Below are 13,327 nucleotides of genomic sequence, written 5' to 3' on the forward strand. Positions count from 1 at the left end.
GATCTCAACTTGAATAGTACAGCCTCTTCTCTAGGGAACTAGGTCCTCTGGATAGTGAAAGGGGTGCCCGAAGTCCAAGTGGCACCCACAAACCTAACACCCAATTGAGCTACAACTAAGAGTATAAACCTAAGGACAAGAAGGAGCAACAAGAAAACGACAGCAAAGTTTGAAAGTTGTTAGTTTAAAAGGGGAGAAAAAGAAAGAAAAGGAAATTTGGCTCTGGTGCGTGCCAGCTGCTAATCCCCTGCCCCCACACTCGCTGGCCCCCTCCAGAATCCAGTTCGCGCTTTGCGCTTTGCCGGCAGGCCTACGCAGCCCGGCCTCTGTCGAGAGCCAATCAGAGAGCGCCTCTCAGCACGTGGAGCAGAGAGACTCCAGAGCTCCGCGCCCGCGGCTCACTACACTTGTTACCGCTTGTCCTGAGCGCGGAGAGGACGAGCTCCGGCTGAGGTCAGGGTGGGAGCCCGCAACCGAGGGGGACCGAAAGGAACAAAGATCGCAGTAATAACTGTTTTAATCAGCCATCCAACCCATCCCCAACACACACCCTTTCATCCTACCCTCCAGGAGAGGTGAGCTGAGGTCCGCTCTCTGAGCCCAAGGAAAAAGCTCCAGCCATGAGCAATCAGTACCAGGAAGAGGGCTGCTCTGAGAGGCCCGAGTGCAAGAGTAAATCTCCAACTTTGCTCTCCTCCTACTGCATCGACAGCATCCTGGGCCGGAGAAGCCCGTGCAAAATGAGGCTTCTGGGAGCCGCGCAGAGCTTGCCTGCCCCGCTGGCCAGCCGCGCTGACCAGGAAAAAGCCATGCAAGGTAAGGCTGTGCCAGACAGGCACCTGCAAAAGAGCATTGGGCATTGGTTTGAATGTTTGAAACTGGGGACCAGGGGCCTGGGACTCGTCAAGTTGGAGACACAGGAAAGAGACGGGAGAACTCTAGGGCCTGGGACCTTAGAGAGAGGGACCATCGTCTCTACCTCTCCTTCCAGAAAAAGCAGGGGCCCAAGCTTCATTTGGGGGTGGGACTCTTAGATACTTAGATGCGATTAAAAGTCCCTTTTGGTGGCCTTGGGTGTGCCCCGAATGGCGCGGAAGCAGCAGATGCTCTTAATTCCTTTAAAAGCAGCAACTTCACGGAGACAAGAACCCCCAAAGCTAAGGATGGTGGTGGTGTCTTCAGGCGAGGTGAACTTTGGCCTTTCTCCTTTGGAAGATTTCTTTATACGCGGTGTTTTGCGTTTCCTTTTAGTTTTTAATTGTACATTATTGATGACCTTCTAAATGCGAGTGTTGCAGAAAATCTTACCCTAGGGTGCTCCAAACAGCAACTTAATGGATTTGAAATGCATGAAATGTATACCCTCTGGGCGCTACTTTTCTCTACTGTGTTAATTTTTAAGAATTGAGATATCTAAAGTGTTTTATTTTCTGAAATTAAAAAATCCAAAACAAGTGTCCTTTGGTCCTCTGAACTAAGACTCGATTTTCCCCATGAGCTGGATGCAGTAGTGTTGCAGGCAAAGAAGTGTTGGTGTCCTTTAAACCCTGAAGCCAGCGATCCAGCAGCAACACCATTTGGAAGATCTGAGCGAACGACTGAGAATGAGACTTTCGAAAATAAAACTGACTTTCCCCCTTTTCTTTTTTTAGCCTGCAAGGGCACCTGTGCCAGGCGCTTTCTCCAAGGGAAGGAGCAGCCTGTGCCTGTTGAACCCCACCCCTGTCCCCGCTCCAGACATTTCTTTCCAAATTTTCTCCAGATTTTTTTTTCTTTGCCATTTTGGGCTAGGGAACCCTGCCTCCTGCCGCTGTGGGTTGTTGGGACAAGGCTGGTGCTCAGGGCTCTGAGACCCAGGCCGCTTCGCCCCGCAGGGGTCGCCCGAGGGGCAGCACCCTTCTTGCTACCCTGGGGCCCATAGGGCAGAACAGCTGGTAGAAGTCTGGCGCGAAGTTTTCAGAGTAGTGGTGATTTTTTAAAGTTGTTCGATTTTTTAAAATTTGCCCCACCCTAAAATGGAGAGCAGGATGAAAGAGAAAGGAGTGAAATAAGATAGAGGAAAAGTGTAATCATAAAGACAAAAAACAGAAAGGCAAGTAAAGGCAAAAAGGACGAGGAAAGGAGTGGAGAGAAAGTAGAAAGAGAAAGAAAGAAAAGTAAGGGGTGCGAAAGGAGTACTACGAGAAAGAAAAGAGGAAATAAAGAGCAGAATATGAAAGGAATGAAGGGACGAAGGTAAAAGGACCGGGTCTGATCAGAGGAGAAAAAGAAAAAGATGAATCAGAAAAAAAAAAAAAAAAAAGGAATCCGGAAAAGTGTGCAAGGAAGGGGAGCTGAAGCCGAGGATAGAGGGCACGGAGGCGGCAAAGCAGCCGGCTCCCAACAGCTGCTTGGCAGGGGAACAAACAGTCGGGCTAACGCGCTGACCACTTTTCCTTACCCGCAGGCTCCCCCAAGAGCAGCAGCGCCCCGTTCGAGGCTGAGCTGCACCTGCCACCCAAGCTGCGGCGCCTCTACGGCCCGGGTGGGGGCCGCCTCCTCCAGGGCGCGGCGGCGGCGGCTGCGGCGGCTGCGGCCGCGGCGGCCGCGGCGGCCACGGCCACTGGCACCGCAGGTCCCCGTGGAGAGGTTCCTCCACCGCCACCACCAGCTGCACGGCCAGGGGAGCGTCAGGACAGCGCAGGGGCCGTGGCCGCCGCCGCTGCCGCCGCTGCCTGGGACACGCTCAAGATCAGCCAGGCGCCGCAGGTGAGCATCAGCCGTAGCAAGTCGTACCGCGAGAACGGGGCACCCTTCGTGCCCCCGCCGCCTGCCCTGGACGAGCTGAGTGGCCCGGGGGGCGTTGCGCACCCCGAGGAACGCCTCAGCGCGGCCAGCGGACCCGGCAGTGCCCCGGCGGCGGGTGGTGGCACGGGTGCCGAGGACGACGACGAGGAGCTGTTGGAGGATGAAGAAGATGAAGAGGAGGAAGAGGAGCTGCTGGAGGACGACGAGGAGGAGCTGCTGGAGGACGATGCCCGCGCGCTGCTCAAGGAGCCCCGGCGCTGCTCGGTGGCCACCACCGGCACAGTGGCCGCCGCTGCCGCCGCCGCTGCTGCCGCCGCCGTGGCCACCGAGGGCGGGGAGCTGTCGCCCAAGGAAGAGCTGTTGCTGCACCCGGAGGACACAGAGGGCAAGGATGGTGAGGACAGCGTGTGCCTGTCGGCCGGCAGCGACTCGGAGGAGGGGCTGCTGAAGCGCAAACAGAGGCGCTACCGCACCACGTTCACCAGTTACCAGCTGGAGGAACTGGAGCGGGCTTTCCAGAAGACGCACTACCCTGACGTCTTCACCAGGTATGGGGCTGGGGCTGAAAGGGTCCAGGAGGGTGGAATGGGGGGGGTCCCCAGAGTCCGGGAACCTCTCTTGGCTCCTGGGAACTGCCCTGGAGATGCCTGGCTAAATGTGATCCTTTGGCTCCCCAGTACTGCCCCATCACACACACACACACACACACACACACACACACACACACACACACCCCACAAGTATACTGGGGCTTTAAGTTTCTGTTGGTGTGGTTTCTTTTTGTCTGTTCCGAAACTTTAATGTTTCCAAGTGACAAGTTTTAGAGCCAAACGGCCTCTCCAAAGCAGCCACATTGGATGCTCACAGGGACTGTTCCCCCATACTGAGGCTCCGGCCAGGTTCTGGCCAGGCCCAGGAAACACTGCCCGAGAGCAGGCGCTATTTTTGACCGGTGGACTATGTGCACTATCCACCCCCGCCCGGGGCCCAATGGGTATCAGTTACGCTCTTCTCAGGAAAACTGGAGCCCTTGCCTTCAGAGAAGACCTTTAAAAAGATCCGAGTTTTTGTCACTTGGGGACTCCTGAAATAACCAAAGAAGTCAGAACTAAGCAGTGTTGGATGTCTGTCTGTACATCAGAAAGGGCATCAGCCAGAATCTTCCTGTGTCGCTGACCCCACCCCCATGGCCACTACGCCTAGCAGGACTTTACTGTAAACGGGTTGATGGGGTGGACCAGGATTTCTGGAAACGTGACAGACAGTAAATCAAGCAGCTGAAGGGGGGGCAAGGTTTTGTCTCTTGAACTAATGTACACTGCACTTCTCTATCTGAGAAACTTGAACCGGTGGGATAGTGGAGCCTCGGAGTCCCTGCCTATTCAGCGGTCCTAGGGGTACAAGCAGGCTTGGAGCCTCCCCTACCCATAGGCCAAGATTTGGCTAGGAATAGGAGCCAGGGTTAGGGGCAAATGTGAGTAGAAAGAAAGAGACCGGCCCCCCCAGTGAGAACAGAGAATGAGACCTGTGAACGCCTGGCTCGCGCACTCCTCAAGCCGGGCAGCTCCTTCGCAGGAGACGTGTGTAGCTTTTCAATGTGCATTCTCGAGGGGGAAAGCCGCCTGTCCTTTTGAACCAGAGAAATCTCTGCTTAGGACTCAAGGCCTGAGCCAACTCCAAAACATAGTTGGTCTGGCAGTTGCCAAACGTTTGTAGCCAGAAGCAACCAAAATGTAAATTTAATGCAGGCGTGGGCACTGAAACTTGGTCCTCCTCTGGGTCACTCAGTCTTTGAAGACGGAAATAAAACTCAAAGTCAGCGTGTGCTATCAAGTAGCTAACGGGACCATCGGCCTCGGCTTTTACCTTATTTTACTTCTGAGTTTATCAGACATGTGTACTTAACAAGGAGGAAAGGAGACAGTGTCGCTTAGCATCCAAGTCCGCCCTTTTTAGCATGTGGGGGAGACCAAAGTACAAAACCTGGGCAACCCCTCTTCACCGCCCCACCCCCATATCTTTTTAGCTCAGCAGGCCTATCTCCTGGGCTATAGCCCAGCCAGACTAGAGTAGAGTTTTAGATTTGCTGGTGCTCTCTGCAAAGGGGAGGGGGTAGGAAGAGTGTTCAAAGGAAGATGCTTGGTAAACTGATTCTTTTCTTGATGCTGAAGAAGTTTCAGGTGCTGACCCGGTCTGGCGGGCAGCACAAACCCAGGTTCCAGGCTTAAGCAGCCCTGCTCTTTCATATTGGGGAGCAGAGAGCCAATTATTCTCGGCGCGCTCATATTTTCGGTAAACAGGTCGTAAGCCGTTTTACAGCATCTTAATGGTTTCCTATTTGCCTTAATTGTCGCAGTAATAACTGCAATAACGGGGTAGGGTTTCAGCTAAATTGACTTCCCCTGAGATGGGCAGGGTTTGTAGTGGGCACTGGAGTCAGGAGGTGCGCAGAATTTTGTTTAATCGAAAAATTACCCCACTGAACTCTTAACAAGCTTAACATATCTCCAGAGGGTAATGGGGAGTGTGACCTACGGGGGTAAGGGAGGATAGAGGGGGAGGGGGAGATAGAGGAAAGGCAAAGAGCTGTGAAGAGTAGAAAGGAAAAGAGATCTATTTTTTTAAGAAAGCAAAACAAAGCCAAGAGGGTAGAAAACAAAAAATGGAGTTCATTGCTGAGTTCTTCCATTTAGTATTTAGACAAAACAGGGTAATGAGCACTGTGCCTCTGTGTGTGTGTGTTTCCCACCCTAAGAGAGATTGAGACAAAACTCATTTATCTAAGTTTGAAGACTTATGGACTCAAGAATTCATCCCCCCACACACCGTCACATTATATGATATAACGCATGATATTTTATATCTGTCACCGTGATGGTTTTTTTTTTTCTCCTGTTTTCAAACAGTAGGCATGCTAGAGGCGAAGATCAGTCATACCCATGTACTTGGGGTGTGGACTGGAAGAAGCTGTCATGAAGGGGAAGGTGGCTGAGAGAGGGTTACTGGGGCCCTAACTGACCTGCCTGGATGTTGCTTTCTTATAGGGAGGAGCTGGCCATGAGGCTGGACCTGACTGAGGCCCGAGTCCAGGTGAGCTCCAAGAAGGGAAGAAGGAGGGCTAGGGTGGGTGAAGTGGTGGTGGAGGGCTGCCCTCCAAATGGAAAGAAGAAAATCCAAATCTGAAAAGTAGACCCAAGCACTCACACAGGAAAAGATATTTCAAAAGCAAGCTGCAAACTAGGAAGTAGGAGGGGAAGATTTCTGGCTCTGGGAGCTTAAAGTAGTTCAGGCTCAAACGGGGCTTTTCTTGTCCCTGAGAGTGCAACTCAGCCGCCCCTGCCCCAACCTGGTACCCAAGGCCCCTATAGAAAACAATCCACCAGCCGACTTCTCCTGATTGAAATAATAGGATGGAGCATGGATTTGGTTGTTAGACAAATCCGCTCAGCTCCAAGCAGGTATTTGGCTGCGATTAAGTCTCCAATCGGGCTTCATAAAAGCCCACTTAGTGCTAGAACAAACAGGGCCATTTGAAGGCAAAATGCTGTTTGATTTCCCCTCCGCCCTGCACAAGGAGCTGGCTAATGCTATTTGATTTCCCATTTTTTATAGCAATGAGCCCACATTGATCTAATAGGGAGTGAGTGCAATGCTATTAAAGGTGTTTGCAGCCCCATACCAGAGTGCATTTCCGAACCCAGGCCTCATAACCAAAGAGACGATCAACACTGGGCAGCCCCGATGGCCAACAGAAAACAGATGTCCTCGGGTTAGGAGCTGAGTGAATCACTTTACAGTCAAAATCAAGCGCTGATAAAGCACAATAAATTCCATATGGCTCATTTAATACACAACAGCTTCTTGCATTAGAGGGCTAATGATGAGGCTGGTTCCCTCCTTTCTGTTGACACATTTCTCCATTGTCAAACAGAGATGTGACAGCAACTCCACATTCTCAGCTCAGGGGAACAAGTCGTGGGAAAGTTAAATAACTTTTTAAAAGAAGGAGAGCGCCCCCTCCCCTTCTCCTCTCCCCACTATTCACTGGAGAAGATGTAATTAAGTGAATATGAATTATCAGAGTCCTTTCGTTTACCTTTGGGGGCCTCAGAGGTATTAATTCAATAATGAGAAATTGCAGGGGACATCTTGATAATTGCAGTTGAGCCAGAGAGCCCAAGAGACAGAGGATCTCTTTAGAAAGGATTCCATGTTATTTAAGACCCTTCTGCCTCTGCTGCCCCCACTTCCCTTCCTTTATTCCTTTCCCTGTGATGGAGAAATGGTGGATATTCTTGTCTAGACAGATTGGATGTGAGAAAGCTACCCACCCAGGCTAATCTAACTACAGTCTTAACTTTTTTAAAGCCTTGAGTCTCCAAGGTAGAGTGTTTCTATAATGCACACATGGCTTATTTGAAGGTTGATGAATGTATGAGTCTCTCCCCCCCCCCAGAACCTTAAGTAAATCAACTAGTTTGGATTCTTGATTTTTTTTTCTTGCCCAAGATGATTGTATAGAAGTTCAACCAAGTTTAGCTGCTAGTACAACTCATTCCCAGCCAGCTTGGAAATCTGAAAGATGTTTTTAAATAATAAAAGATGTTCCTCTGTGATAACTCACATCATATTTTAATATAATTCTGTATAACCCTACTGCTCATTCTTAATTTTTAGACTCATGTGCAGTCACAAACTCAGCCCTAAAAATATTGATGCCTTCTGAGGAGAAGGCACATAGCTTCTGAGCTGTGGGAGTGATGAGCAGGTCACATAAAAATGATTTCATGCTCTTGGGGAATATTTTTAGATGATGGTGGCTGCCATGTTTCAGGTAAAGGGCTCTATTCAAAGTGCTTCTTATTAACAATTAGGAAAATACCTCCGGCTGGAAACCTCCTCCGAGCCGGAACTACCTTATTTAAAGAACCAAGTGAAAGCACATTCCCCCTCCTGGGGGGGGGGTGAGCGGGAAGGCCCTGTTTGCTCTGAAGTGGGGCAAACCCTGTCCTCTGATTTCCTGTGCTCAGGTGATCCTGCTTTTTCCCTCCCAGTAGTCAGTGATGTGTCATACAAAGTCCCTGCAGAGAGCCTGCTGTGGAGCCCCTTTCTCATTTCATGGATAGCTAGCCTTCTAAAATGTACACCTATTTTTCACTTTCTGGAAGCAAGTCTCTCCTTAATCTCAATCCTTTCCAAACCCCAGACCCCAGGACAATGCACCTATCTGTCCAGTAGCTATTTTATTTTTACAAAGAATAAACAAACGACCTCCCTACTTTGCTTTTTAAGAGCGAGCAGACATTACCCAGACTCTTGGGTAAACCTAAAATATGTTAACATCTTGAGTATTCAGAACAGACTTGTGGTTCATGTCCTGATGCCTGCCGGTTCTCAACATTCACCATTGTGCATTTTCATTTGTTGCCTTACACTCATTCTCACCAGAGTCTTATGGGAACAGTTTTATTGGCCCCATTTTACAGATTAGAAAACTGAGGTCCAGAGAGGCTTAAGTGACCTAAAGTGAAGTCTTGCAGTAAAGAAGGGTCAGCCCAGACCTGGCAACCTTGGTGACCCCATGTTTTAACTTTCCTGAGTCTTGGAAGCCTGGGCTGGATATAGACACCATGTTTAAGAGTTTGTTTGTTCAGTGGTTCCTGCTGAATTAAAATCTGGGCATCTTTTCACATAGAGGCTACAGAAGGCCAGGGTGGGTTCAGAAACAGTGGAAGGGGGAAGAGAAGGCTCTAAGTTAGAGCCAAGCCAACCTGGCCTCTCTCTCCATTTTGCAGGTGTGGTTCCAGAACCGTCGGGCCAAGTGGCGCAAGCGGGAGAAGGCTGGTGCACAGACCCACCCCCCGGGGCTGCCTTTTCCCGGGCCGCTCTCGGCTACCCACCCGCTCAGCCCCTACCTGGATGCCAGTCCCTTTCCCCCGCATCACCCTGCGCTTGACTCTGCCTGGACTGCCGCTGCGGCAGCGGCTGCAGCTGCCTTCCCGAGCCTACCTCCGCCCCCAGGCTCTGCTAGCCTGCCACCCAGCGGGGCGCCGCTGGGCCTGAGCACTTTTCTAGGAGCAGCGGTGTTCCGCCACCCGGCCTTCATCAGCCCAGCATTTGGCAGGTAACTACAGCCTTAAGAGGCTCTGTTTGTCTGTCTGTCAATCTGTCTGTCTCTTACACAAGCAGTTGCTGAGATCAGAGAGGAGGCAGGAGGGGGCTATACACATCTCAACCTCAGTGACTTTAAATCTAACAAAATATTCTCTAACTTTTGCTTAAAAGAAAAAGTAGGTCTTGAGAACAATGAATTAGGAGTAGGTAGGGAAGTGCAATTGACAGTAGTAGCCCTAACAACCACAAGTGTTCAGGAAGGTGTTTAAAAATCTCAAAGGTATCCCTCCACCAGGGTGGTTTGAATGAACAGGTAAAGGCTACAGAGCCCAGAATGCTTTAAAAGTCTTGCAAAAGTCCTTCTGGAGGCCACAGAGCTCAGCAGGAAAGGGACATACTTGGGGTCCCCTATAGGAGCCCAGGAGCCAGAAGGCCCTTCAAGTGCACAGAACTATTTCTTCTTCTCCAGACTCTATGTTCCTTATCACTTATGACCCGATGCCAACAGTACCCCCATATATGTAAACCCCCGACCCCGACAGCGGCACAAGACAACGAAATAAAAGAGCCATCTCCTTGTATATAACTCCCTTTCTTTAAGCGAACATTGAATGATGAAATAAAAAAAATCTGTATAATCACACAGACAAAGAAACAAAGGAGGGGAGTATTAAGTTGGAAAGTGCAGTGGAAATAAATCTGAATGTAGCTTCAATGATCTCTCTTTGGGAGAACAAAGAAATAATAGATCCATCCAACTGCGCAGCTACTTAACAAAAAAAATTATCCTCGGGAAAATGAAAGTAGGACTTGAGGGAAAATTAATGTACCAAACTATGAAAATACCTAGCAAGTGCCTTTAAGTGCAGTTAAGTGGGGTGCCTCAGTTTACCCAATGGAACTAGGGTATGTTATGCTCCCTCCAAGTCACCCATTATCATTTCTTTCTGGAAACAAAATAAAGTCCTGTGTCTCCTTCCTACTTTCCCCTTCTGACAACAAATGTCTATTAGTAAAACCAGGCGAACCCCCGCTGAAACACTGAAGATTCCTAGAGGTTGGGAGGAGGGGGGTTGGCATGGTGAGTGAAGAGAAGGCAGAAGAGGAGGGGCAGGGGCTCCAAGAGCCCAGGTGGGCTCATTTCTAGAGGAAATTCTGAATTGCGCTCTCCGGGTAGGGGACTGCAGCAGGAGCCCTTGGGGAGGTGGTTGGAAAAACAGGCCATGCTGCAAAGGTCTGGAGATGCTGCCGGTCAAGGTTGTGGTGGGGAAGGAATGAGAATAATCCCTGCACCTAGAGTAATCCCGGTGCCACACGGAGGTGGTGGCGTGGACACTGGCACCAGTCCCAGGATAAGGCATTGGCTTGAGTGGTGCCTGGGGATCACAACCCCTGGGAACTATCTGGGGGAGGCATCTGGAGGCTCAAAGAAGGAGTTGGGGAAAGGGTGTCTCAGTGCAGGGCTGCCAGGCTGCGACTTCGGGAAGGTCCTAGCCGCCTGTGGAGCGGAAATCAACAGGCAGCCGCCCGAATACCCCTTCCCGTGGGTGCTGGCAGTTTAGCCACGTGAAGGAGGGTGCTCAGCCAGCACTGGCAGACTGGAAGACCAGCACTCAAGGGCAGCTTTTCCTGGGTTCACACTCAGAAAGGAGGAGGAGGAGGAGGAGGAGGAGGAGGAGGAGGAGGAGGAGGAGGAAGAGGAAGAGGAAAAGGAAGAGGAAGAGAGAGGGGGGTCTTGGGCAGTTTCTAGTCTACTTTCTGGACCCTTCCACCATAGGTTTCCCCTTCTCTTTTGTCCCCCCCACCTCCTTCCATCCCATTTGTCTCTCCAGTGCTGTTCCACTTGCTCTTCCAACAGCATCACTCCAGGAGCAGACCTCAGAACACAAGCTTTCTTAACTGAAACCCCAGAACCCACACCCTTGGGCCTTGTGATTTGAGCTGTGGGACCCGCCTCTGGCTCTGGATTAGTTCCCTTCGGACGTGGCGGGTCCCTTGAGCTTTCTTTTCCTGGTGGGTTCTCTCCTCCGGCAAAGCCACCAGCCCACTTCACTTTCAACCGAGTCCCAGCAGGGGCCGGCCTCTCCCAGCTGCTCCTCACCCTCCACCCCTGCCGCCTGGGTGACTGGTGGCAGGACTCGCTGTCCCAGGAGCCGCGCTCCGCTCATGAGGCCGTGACCGCGCTCTTTGCTCTCCCCACAGGCTCTTTTCCACTATGGCCCCCCTGACCAGCGCGTCGACCGCGGCTGCGCTCCTGAGACAGCCCACACCCGCGGTGGAGGGCGCAGTGGCCTCGGGCGCGCTGGCCGACCCGGCCACCGCCGCGGCAGACAGACGCGCATCAAGCATAGCCGCGCTGAGGCTCAAGGCTAAGGAGCACGCCGCGCAGCTCACGCAGCTCAACATCCTGCCAGGCACCAGCACGGGGAAGGAGGTGTGCTAAAGGCTGCCCTCCGCCCTTGCGCCCCTAGGGCGCGCCCCGAAAGGTCACCTCACTCAGCACCACTCAAGACCAAATGGAAACAGAGGACCAGCTCACTCCCAAGACGACACAGACAGAGCGCAGCCACCTTTGCAGCAGCTAGGACCCGGACAAGGCAGCTCTTGGCGCTAAAGGATGTGGCACCTCTTCTGCTGGCTGTCCACCTGCCCTTGTCCCTGTCCCTGTCCCTACTCCTGCCACTGCCAATGTCACTCCAACTCAAACATCCACTCTCCCGTTTTTTACCTTACTGAAAATAACCCGGGAGGGTTTCTCCCCAATATGCTTAGTATTGAAGTTTAAAAATTAAAAGCCCAAACCTTCTCTTCCTCGGGATACCCCACTTAGCTTTTCTTTTGAATAGCATTTTGGCGCTCTATGTTGATTTAAGCGCGGCCGGGCTAAACAGATGCCAGGGCCAGGGAAGCGAATGCGAATCTGTAAGATAGCTAACAGTGCACTTAAAGGAAAGGGGCGTCTCGTTCTTGTTCTCTTCTTTATCATACACCAACCAAGGTTTTTATATCAAACCAAAGGGAAATACTCTGCTAGAATATGGACTGTTGAAGTCACCAAACTGTGATTATTGATTCTGTACATACCATTGTTATTAAAAAAAAAAAAGAACAGAGCTTTGTATATTTGAAATGTTATAACGCAATTGCACTCAGCGTGGTATGGTAAAAGTTTGTCCTCCTGTAGATTCTTACTGTGTTGTAGATACGGTAGGGTTCCTAGACAAATATTTATGTACTCAAGCCCTTTATTTAACTTATTAACTGTAGAGGCTTCGGAAACCTTCAAGATAAAGGCAATGGTACAGTACTTTTGTGTAATGTGTAATTGTTATCACTTTTCCTTGCTATCTAGTGGAGAAGTGTCACGCTCAAAAATAAAAAAAAAATATATGTTTAACAAAAGGAAGTGTGGATGCTCTGTGGAGACCCTGAGGGGATAGCACAAGCCCTTGCCCCACCCCCAGGAGACCACAGGTGAGCTCTGCTGCTGGAGCACCTCCCGAGTTTCTTTACACGTGCATCTTCCAAGCAGAGGCCCCCTGGTTTGAATGTGATCCCAAAAGGACACCGCAGTGGTGCTTTCCAAGAGCATCACAGTTCTGTCACAGTTGGAGCTGCGGATCCTGGGGCAGGAAGATTGTAGAGTGGGTTCCATGGTAGGTGGGTGTATAGTAGGTGTTGCTGAAAACCGTGAAAAGAGAAATTTGAAGCAAGCGGAGTCTTGGTTGGAAGGCAAAGGAAGCTGTTCGTGGAAAGTGCCACGTAGCAAGGAAGTGCGCAGTCCAAGATGACAGGTAGTGGCTGAGGCGCTGGCTTCTGAGGGGGCGGGCTTGGTGGAACCCTAGTGGGGGGGGGGAAGAAGTGAGTACAGAATAGGAAGAGAGAGAGAGAGAGAGAGAGAGAGAGAGATGCGGCAAGAGTGATGGAAAGGCAGCTACGGGTATTCGAGTGGCAGATCTTAACTCGACAAATGTCATTACATCACTTATGTAGACATTGGGAAATGTATACGTTTTTTAAAAAATCCAAACAGTTCAGGTTTAGCGAGGAGACCCAAACAGATTTGGCATCTTTTACCCCCTGGGCTCACCCCTCCTGCGGCGGGAACCGTAACTCCCCCCTTCTCCGGGACCCAGCCCGCGCCCCTTCGGGTGACCGCTCGGTGGAAGCTCGCCCGCGGGGGGCTGGGTCTCGCCAATGCTCCCAGGGTGATGGGAAAGGGAAGAGAAGCTTAATTAGTTTCAATTTGCAGCAATTAGCGCGCCGGACCTTTGGGGAGAGGGGCAGGCGGGAAGGGGGGCTGTGCGGGCGTGACTATCACAGCTCGCGGAGTAGAGAACCACCACCCCGCCAAGACGCAAGCAACCACGGGGGGCGCGGGCGCGTCTCGGGAGCCAGGCCGGTCGCGCGCGCCCTATTGGCAGGA

The 13,327-nt window shown here is 51.3% G+C and overlaps 1 protein-coding gene across 2 annotated transcripts; it reads left to right on the forward strand.

The window, feature by feature from the left end:
• The first annotated feature begins 370 nt into the window (after positions 1-370).
• On the forward strand, positions 371-12,303 carry Arx (aristaless related homeobox). 2 transcript variants are annotated; one of them, XM_021187846.2, is made up of 6 exons: positions 371-453; positions 571-816; positions 2,447-3,335; positions 5,832-5,877; positions 8,583-8,911; positions 11,104-12,303. In XM_021187846.2, the coding sequence occupies exons 2-6, from the start codon at positions 621-623 to the stop codon at positions 11,342-11,344; spliced, it is 1,701 nt and encodes a 566-aa protein (XP_021043505.1). In that variant the 5' UTR covers positions 371-453; positions 571-620; the 3' UTR covers positions 11,345-12,303. The 2 variants fall into 2 exon arrangements, with proteins under 2 accessions (XP_021043505.1, XP_021043504.1); XM_021187845.1 differs by having other exon boundaries at positions 401-816.
• The last annotated feature ends 1,024 nt before the right edge of the window (positions 12,304-13,327 follow it).

The sequence above is a fragment of the Mus pahari genome, chromosome X (assembly GCF_900095145.1).
Source record: "Mus pahari chromosome X, PAHARI_EIJ_v1.1, whole genome shotgun sequence".
In the NCBI taxonomy this organism is placed as follows: domain Eukaryota; kingdom Metazoa; phylum Chordata; class Mammalia; order Rodentia; family Muridae; genus Mus; species Mus pahari.